General features: G+C 56.8%; 1 protein-coding gene across 1 annotated transcript in view; it reads left to right on the plus strand.

Annotated features, from left to right (window-relative positions):
• Positions 1-7,895, plus strand: part of SAMD4B (sterile alpha motif domain containing 4B) — a 35,763-nt gene extending 27,868 nt beyond the window's left edge. The window contains exons 4-13 of the mRNA XM_027617536.2: positions 581-820; positions 1,707-1,816; positions 1,968-2,054; positions 2,725-3,067; positions 3,694-3,779; positions 4,290-4,408; positions 4,943-5,141; positions 5,347-5,470; positions 7,436-7,519; positions 7,729-7,895. Coding sequence (XP_027473337.1) covers positions 581-820; positions 1,707-1,816; positions 1,968-2,054; positions 2,725-3,067; positions 3,694-3,779; positions 4,290-4,408; positions 4,943-5,141; positions 5,347-5,470; positions 7,436-7,519; positions 7,729-7,757 — 1,421 coding nt within the window. The 3' untranslated portion in view covers positions 7,758-7,895. The remainder of the gene's footprint in view (positions 1-580; positions 821-1,706; positions 1,817-1,967; positions 2,055-2,724; positions 3,068-3,693; positions 3,780-4,289; positions 4,409-4,942; positions 5,142-5,346; positions 5,471-7,435; positions 7,520-7,728) is intronic.
• The last annotated feature ends 1,112 nt before the right edge of the window (positions 7,896-9,007 follow it).

The raw sequence follows: 9,007 nt of genomic DNA on the forward strand, positions 1-9,007 counted from the left end.
ACAGCTTGAGTGTTCCAGGAATAAGTAAGGGTTGGTGGGGAAGCAAAAGCTAAAAAGTCTTGAACTGAAGGGTGAGTTGGGGGAGGTGAGAGGTCAGAGATGAGCAGGGCCCAGGTCCCACAGGGCTTTGTAGGTGTGTGAAGTTTGAGTTTTATCCTCAGGGTGAAGGGAAGTCCTAGGTGGGATTTAAAGCAGGGACTGACTTGGTCAGATTTGCATTTTTAGAAGGATCAACGTGGCTTCTGTGAGGTGAATGGACTGTAGGGGGCAAGAATGAAGGCAAGAAACCAGTAGGGAGGCTGCAGCAGTAATTCCAGCAGGGCGCACCAGCTCCAGACCAGGGTGCCGGAAGAGAAAGTGAGGAGACCCAGAGATGTGGTTGGGAGCTTGCTGATGGGTTGGGCGTGGGGAGGAATGAGGGAACGAGCAATGTCTTGTAGGTGGTTCCCCTCAGACCATAGGGTCCCTTCCTGTTGTTGGATTCTGGGCCCAAGCCGCCGTCCGTGGCACCAACCCGGGGGTATAATCTCCTGTGGTCAGATCTCCAAGCCTGACCTCTTGCCTCTCCCCTTCTGGCCAGGTCTCCCCTGCCAAATTCACCCCAGCCCGCTGAAGCGCTCCATGTCGCTCATCCCCACGAGCCCCCAGGCCCCTGGTGAGTGGCCGAGTCCAGAGGAGCTCGGGGCCCGGGCCGCTTTCACCACGCCCGACCACGCACCCCTCTCGCCCCAGAGCAGCGTGGCCTCCTCTGGCAGTGAGCAGACGGAGGAGCAGGGCTCCAGCCGGAACACTTTCCAGGAGGACGGCAGTGGCATGAAAGGTATGACAGCAGAGGGCAGCACTAGGACTCTCTGAAGAGAGGCTTCTGCATAGCCTAGAGGACAGGAGGGAGCTGTGGCCTTCTGTCCTGTCACCCTGTACCCTACCCTGGGCATGGGCAGGTCTGAGCGGGGAGTGAGTCTCTGCCCTTAGGGCTCAACACTGAGCAGAGAGATCCCTCTGGGCCCTGGTCTGATAGGGGAGAAACCCCTGCTCTCAGACACCCCAGCCTAACAAGGCAACCAGGACACAGCAGTAGCTGATGGGACAGAAGTTCCAGGAAGACTTTTAGGGATACCAGTGAAGTCATCCTAGTACATGACCAATCAAGCAGCTCAGAAGGGTCAGATGTCCTGATAGCAGGGAAGGCCACCTAGAAGGGTGCAACTGGGCAGGAGAAGAAGTGGCTTATGGGGGAGCCTGGGTGGCTCAGTCAGTGAAGCGTCTGCCTTCGGCTCAGGTCATGATCCCGGGGTCCTGGGATCGAGCCCCGTGTCGGGCTCCCGGCTCGGTGGGGAAGCTGTTTCTCCCTCTGCCTGTGCTCCCCCTGCTTGTGCTCTCTCTTTCTCTCTCTCTCTCTCTCTCAAGTAAATAAATAAAATCTTAAAAAAAAAAATGCCTTATGGACCCTTGGCTTTCCCCTACTTCTCCCAGTTTTCTGCAGTTTCTCATGTGACCTCCGGTTATGTTGTACCCCCTCACTCCCTCTCCCCCCTTCACAGCGGAGTTCCATAGGGCTCAGGAAAAGGTGGTCTGATGCTGGGGCCTCAGCGTTCCACCAAGCATGGACCATTAAAAACTGCACAAAACTGCTCCCACCCCACAACCCTTCCCCTGCCCTGGTCACAAGGGCCAGATTCCCGACCTCTTTCTCTCCTTTTCCACAGATGTGCCCTCATGGCTCAAAAGCCTCCGCTTGCACAAGTACGCGGCCCTCTTCTCACAGATGAGCTACGAGGAGATGATGACGCTGACTGAGCAGCATCTGGAGTCTCAGGTGACGCCAAGGGGAACATCAGGGACGTGTCATGGGCAGCACCATTTTGACGTGGCCCCAGCCTCTGATGTCTCTTCAGGCCTTGTTGGGGCACCCCAAGTACCTCAGCCTCACATTTCCAGCTTCCTCTCCCTTTCTGCCCCTACCACAGAATGTCACCAAAGGTGCCCGCCACAAGATAGCCCTGAGCATCCAGAAGCTGCGTGAAAGGCAGAGCGTCCTCAAGTCCCTGGAGAAGGTGAGGACCTGGTACTCCCATCTCCAAGGCCAGCTGACTGCCCGGTGGCTCTGGGTGGCCTCCCCTGGGCTTCCCCAGCCCTCAGGTCTGACCTCCAGAGGCCCCAGCCCTAGGGAGGCCAAGAGCAAGTTGGATCACAGGGTTCACCTGCCCGTGGCTGAGAGGCTCCCCTCCCTTTCTGTCCTGGTCTGTGCCTCCAGACTTTGTTAACTCAATCCCTGCTGTCCCCTTTCACTTTTCCATTTCTGACTGGTGTTTCCGATGGAGCAGAATGTCTCCCTGTGTGCATGATCTCTCTTTCCATTTGGTGGTTTCTCATTCACTCACTCTCCTTTCATATCTGTCTTGATTTGCATTCCTTTTTCCCTTTCCTTGCCTCTTGCTTTCTGGTTCCATCTTTGGTGGGACCCTGAGGCCCCAGCATCAGACCACCTTCTCCTGAGCCCCATGGAATTCCACTTTGAAGGGGGGAAAGCGGGAGTACGTGTATACAGATGGGTACATATATGTGTGTATATGTGAGCTTGTCTTGTCCTTACCTGCCTTCTCTAAGTGCTAGGACACGAGCCTCCACCGGCCCTCTCCAAGCTCTGTCTGATCCCACTTGTGTAGTCATTCTATGTAGCTGTGGGGGTCAGCATGTGACCCTAGATGTGTCCTCCCTACTCAGGATGTGCTGGAAGGCGGGAATCTGCGCAACGCTCTGCAGGAGCTGCAGCAGATAATCATCACCCCCATCAAGGCCTACAGCGTCCTCCAGGCCACTGTGGCTGCTGCCGCCGCCACCACCCCTACTGCCAAGGATGGGAGCCGGGGGGAGCCACCACTGCCAGGTGCTGAGCCTCCCCTGGCTCACCCCGGCACAGACAAGGGCACTGAGGCCAAGGACCCTCCAGCTGCAGAGAGCTACCCCCCTCCACCAGCTCCAGCTCCCACTGATGGCAGTGAACCAGCCCCGGCTCCCGTCGCCGACGGAGACATCCCCAGCCAGTTTACACGGGTGATGGGCAAAGGTGAGACCAGGCAAGGCCCAGCAAGAAGTTCTGGGACAGGGAGCCAAGTGAACCCAGTCATCAGGGATCAAATCCAAGTTAAATGATGGGAGCAGAGCTTTTAAAGTACCCTGGGGACTAGATCACTTCAGAGAGTGGCTGAGACTGAGTAGCAAGGCCCTGCCCTCAGGTATGTCCCAGTTGATGGTGGGAGACAACCCTTACTTAACCCGCACAGTATCTCCAGCCTGAGCAGAAGGGGGAACAGTGTGTCAGTGGAATTTGTGTACAGTATGAGGCAAATCCGTTGATTCTTTCACAGGAGACTAAAGTCCACAGGACGGGGATGGTGCAACTCATAGTGGGCTTGCCCTTTCCTAAGGCAGCATGGCATAGCCAGCTTTACACTTGGGTCCATATCCTTTTAGCTGTGTAACCTGGGGCAAGTGATTCCACCTCTCTGAGCCACTGTGGCGGGCTTTATATATCTTCACAATAGCCAGGTACTGTGCTTCGCACACAGCCGGAACGCATCCATCCGGAGTGTCCTCTTCCAACTTTTGTGCTGGCCAGCAGGGGCCGAGGGAGCTAGAGTATGGCAGAGGACATGCTGGGGCTAACGTCCCTCCCTCTCCCTTGCCCCTCAGTGTGCACCCAGCTGCTGGTGTCCCGACCAGACGAGGAGAACATCACCAGTTACCTCCAGCTCATTGAAAAGTGCCTGACTCATGAGGTGAGGCCTTCTCTAGGGTCCCAAGAAAGGAAAGGCTGCCTCCATCGCTCTCAGCATCCACATTCCTCATGCGGCCCTCAGGGCCCTGCCCGGCTGGCACCCACCCAGCGTCCCCAGCCCTCATCCCACCAGTGTTGGCTCCAGTGGCTGCTGTGAGCTCTCCTTCTCAGAGCCTTACTACATATTCCTTCTCTGGGGAGCCAGATTCCCCTCCCTCCTGCTGGTCCCTTGGCCCTCAGTTCGAATGAATACACCTCAGGGACGCTTTCACTGGCCCCTCATAGCAGATCAGGCTTCTCGCGCCTCCTGGGCTTCTCCCTCACGGTACTCATCACAGTTCAGATGGCCTGCGTATCTTCTCCCCAGCTGAACCATTAGCTCTCTGTGTGCAGGTTACCTCTGCACCCCAGCATTGCCTAGCACAGAGCAGGCAGGCCGTAAATATTTGAGTGGATGAATGGAAGGCAGATCTGAAAGCACACCCTCCCTGCTTCACGCTCCCAATTCTAGGCGTTCACGGAGACGCAGAAGAAACGGCTGCTGTCCTGGAAACAGCAAGTGCTGAAACTCCTCCGGACCTTCCCACGCAAAGCCGCACTAGAGATGCAGAACTACCGGCAGCAGAAAGGGTGAGTGGGCGGGGGCCGTGGGGACCTTCACTCCCAAAGCCCTTGGTGCTGGACAGGTGGTGCTCAGTGGGCTGATCGCATTCTGGGCTGGGAATTGGTTGTCCTCGTTCAATCACTGGGTGACCTTCCACAAGTCACTCTGTGAAGATTTTCCCAGAAGAAAATCAGGGTGTTCTTACCACTAGAACAGGGTACTGAGCTGGCAGAAGCAACACGTGTCCCCTGTTCTCCCCTGTGTGCAGGGGGCTGTGAAGTCCCTTTTCTCCCCAAATACTAAATATCGCGTTTGAGAATTCAAGTTAGAACTGCTCTAAGTGGATGTGAGGAAACCTTTGTCTGCTCCCATCTCCATCCTGGGGGTACCTTGGGGCAGGAGTACAGAGTGTGTGATACAAGGACTTGGGCAGGGAGTCCTTGTTCAGAGCAGGTCTGTGTTCTGTCCTTCCCATGGGGATTATGATGGGAGAGGTGAGGGAAGGGGCGGACAGCGGGGCCCCAACCACCTCAACTGACACCGTGCCTTCTCTCTCACAGCTGGGCGTTCGGCTCCAACTCACTTCCCATAGCTGGCTCTGTGGGGATGGGGGTAGCCCGGCGGACCCAGCGGCAGTTCCCCATGCCTCCCCGGGCCCTCCCACCCGGCAGGATGGGCCTTCTGAGCCCTTCAGGCATTGGGGGCATCTCCCCCCGACATGCCCTCACCAGCCCCAGCCTTGGGGGCCAGGGCCGACAGGTGAGCCAGCGGGAAGCGGAGGGCGTGGCACTTCTGGGTTTGGGGTGGTGGTGCCTGGGCTGTGCATGTCCATGTGTTTGCACCTGGGCCCGGCTCAGAGGGGAGAGGCTCCTTTGCCAGCTCCACCGAGCCTGGGCTTGGGCCTCAGGCTTTGGCCTCTTCCCGCTCAGCTCACCACTTTTCTCTTTCCCTGTGCCCTGTGCAGAACCTGTGGTTTGCCAACCCTGGAGGCAGCAACAGCATGCCCAGCCAGAGCCGCAGCTCTGTGCAGCGCACCCACTCCCTCCCGGTCCATTCATCGCCCCAGGCCATTCTCATGTTCCCTCCAGGTAAGCTGCCCCTGTCCTTGCGACTCCGCCTCGGCAGTACTCTCAGGTGGCCCTCCTCTCAATCCCATTCCCACTGTCCTCTCCTACCTCCCACCAGTCTGCACCCATCTTCCCACATCCTGAGTTTTCTTTTACCACCCCGCACTCCCCCACTGCTGTTTTCTTTCTCCGATCCTGCTGCTTTCTCAGTCTTCTGTCTTCCCTTCTCCCAGCCCTGCCTCTCCACACCTCTCCCTCCCTGTGTTCACAGCCTTAGTGTCCCTGTTGGTCTCTGTCACTGTCTTCTTAGAGGATCATTAAATACTCAGTTTGGAAGGGGTGGAGGGGACGAGACAGTCAAAGCATCGAGGTTTCTGTGGAGGGGAGTCCTGCCTGTCAGTCCCCTGGGATTCTTTCAGGCAGGAACCAGAGACTTCAGTTCTTAGATCAGGTTCCATACTAAAGGGTCTGTGAGGTGAGACGGCTGTTTTCCTTCAGCTCACAGACGAGTCTAGTGATGAGAGATCAGAATGAGGGTGAAGTGGGCAAAAGGGAGGTTAGGGAAACGCTAGCCCTGCCTTGCTTGTCGAGTGGGGGTGTCCCCTGCCCTGGGCCTGGCCTGCTGCTGGCCACTGAGGCTGCAGAGGCAGAGAAGGCTGGTCTGGAAAGGGCTGCCTCTGGAGAGATCTTCAGTTTGCGGGTGGATGGGGCGTCTGGCTGGCTCATCAGTAGAGCATGCAGCTCTTGGTCTCAGGGTTATGAGTTCAACCCCCATGTTGGATGTAGAGTTTTACTTAAAAAAATTTTTTTTAAATTAGATTCGCATGTGACCCTAAGCTCTTCATGACATAAACTGCCAAATCAGTGGGTTTCTTAACTTACGAGATTATGTGAACTGCCATCTGTCAGAGGCAGAGGACCCTGTCCATTGTGTTCATCGTAGCCTAGGGCTTGGCACGTGGTAGGCATTTGTAACTGCTGTAAATGACTGGATGGATGAACTGCGTGAGCAAAAAATTGGAACAGTTCTTTCTACCGGCGTGCTGTGTGCTGAACTGTGTGTCCGGCGGCTTTCCACGCCGTCAAATCAGATCCTCCCAGCTGCATACATGAGGGCGCTGGTGGTATTCCCCTATCAGTCATGAATCTGAGACTCAGGTGACTCGCCCAAGGTCAAAAAAAATATTTGCTAAGAAGAGACAGTTAGGTGTCCCGACATGGCCTGAGCTCAGAGTTCACTGGGGATGTGATGACAGGTGAGTCTGGAGGTGGGAGCAGGCTCTTCTGAACTCAGGTAGAAAGCTCAGGCTTTCTCCCCATAGCAGTGAGGGGCCAAGGAAGGGGTTGTAAGCCATGTGGGGTGGGGTCAGGTCTGCTCAGGGAGGTGGGCTGTTTCCCAGACACCAGAACAAGAGGCCCTTGAGAGATGGTTTGAGGACAAGCTCCATGGCTGCTGTCCTGATTTGCCCCATCTGCTGGGCCTGCCCAGATGACATCCTGCCCAGGGGAGCAAGTCCAAGTGGGGATGGGAAAGGTTCTAATTAAGCTTCTGCACCAAGTACAGAGCAGGTCATCAGTCAAGGAGTTGGGGGCTGCCCAGTGCCTGGGGCTGGTGCCCAGACTGCGCCTAAGGCAGCATGCAGCGTGTGGCCTCCAGGAAGCCCCCTCAGCTTCCCGTCACTGCCTCGGCCTGCTGGTCAGGCTTGCTTTTCCTTGCTAAGCCTCTGCCCTTGCCATTATTGCCTCTGCCTGCTCCGTGAGACCCCCCAGGCTCGTCTGTGTCCTCCGTCCGTGCCCCGTCATCCTTCCATGGGAGCGTGTGCCGCGTCTTACATGCGGTTTCTCTGTCCCTTGCCCCCCTCCCTCCCTCCTCTTCTTTATCCCCCCCCCCCCGGCCCCCCGCACCAGCCCACCCAGTCCTTTGTCTCCCAGGTTCTGCTTTCCGCACTCAGTTCAGCCCTCGCCTCTGTTCTTTCTCCCCCTCAGACTGCCCGGTCCCTGGGCCTGACCTGGAGATCAATCCCACTCTGGAGTCTCTGTGTCTGAGCATGACAGAACACGCCTTGGGTGGTGAGCATTTCCTCTTTCCCTGACCCAGCTCCCACCTACCCAGCAGCGTCTCCACCTCTGAACTGAGCAACTCAGAGCATCCTGAGGGGTCCCTAGGGGAGGCCAGCCTCCAGGGAGGGCCTGACTGGGATGACAGGCTACCCGAGCGCCTTCTCTTGGGCCTCCCGCCAGTTCCTGATCTTCCTCCCTTCCTCCCTTTCTTACCACAGATGGGACAGACAAAACCTCCACCATCTGACGGGACCCACAGCCCAGCGCACCCATAGGCTCCCTGGGCGGCGGGCGGGGGCCAACCCCCAACGGGCTTCTCCGCGACAGCAAGAGGGTGGGCTGGCTCAGCTATACATTCTAGTATTTTTCTACTCTCTCACCCTTTTAACTTTTGTTTAACATTGGCACACGCCTTGCTCACTCCCAGGCCCGTCGAGGGATCTCTGCTGAGGCTCAGGGAGGTAGGAGGCAGCCAGGATAAAGGGGGCAGGGACTGGCCAGCCTGACTGCCCCTCCTTCCCTCCCTCATCCCCCACCTGGCCCCGTCCCACCCCTGCCTCCTCCAGACTGCCGGCCACCTGCCCCTCCTAAGGGAGCAGCTTCCCCCCTATCTTATGGGACCTGCTCAGAACCATCTGACATTTGGGGAGAGAGAAGCAGGGTTGATAACCTGCTCTCCTGGTTGTTATTTGAGAGGAGTTAAAGAGAAGGTGGTAGATGAGAGGAGCCTCTCTCTCTCTTTCCTTGCCACCTTCTTCTCCTTCCCCATTCCCACCATTTCCCGAGGATAGGAGCCACCCTCCTTTCACTCACCTCCTTTTGCCCTGTTTATCAGAGGTTCTCTACAATTAATTTCTTAGGCCTATTTAAGATGCATATTTATATAGTTCTTAACGGTTTTTCTCTCTGATCATTCCCTCTCATTTTTAGAATCCCCAGGCCTCTCTCTGAGCCAAGAAAGTGGCAGGGGGAGCCTGAATTTTACGAGGGGAGAGGGCAGAGCCCCCTCCTCCAGACCCCCTCGCCCTTCCCCACTTCCCCCCAGTCCTGGCTCCCCAGAGGCAGAGGTTGAAGGCAGGGAACCAGGGCAGCCAGTGAGGTCAGGAAGTCTGTTGCCTTAACATCCCCTTCCCGCAACCAACACACACCCTTGTCCACTCCCAGGTCTGGTTGCTGAAAGACTTGGGTTAAGGAGTAAGGGAAAGGGGATTGTTTGGTTTTTGGTTTCTTTCCCCACCCCTCTTTTCTTTCATCCTTCCCCACCCCCCATTCTGTCATGACCTCACTTAAGTGGAACACTATATCATAACCCAGAGATTTGTCCCAGCTGTGGAGTCATACAGACCCTCTGGTCTCTGTTCCTGCTGAGGGGTTGTGCTGGGGCCCAGGTGGAGGGAGGGGACTTGGGGGTTCAGACTGTGGGGAAGCCAGGGTCCCCTGTTCCAACCCCCTCTTCCCACTCAACCCACCCACCCCCCCCACTGGGACATTCTCAAG

This window comes from Zalophus californianus, chromosome 17 (assembly GCF_009762305.2).
Source record: "Zalophus californianus isolate mZalCal1 chromosome 17, mZalCal1.pri.v2, whole genome shotgun sequence".
NCBI lineage: Eukaryota > Metazoa > Chordata > Mammalia > Carnivora > Otariidae > Zalophus > Zalophus californianus.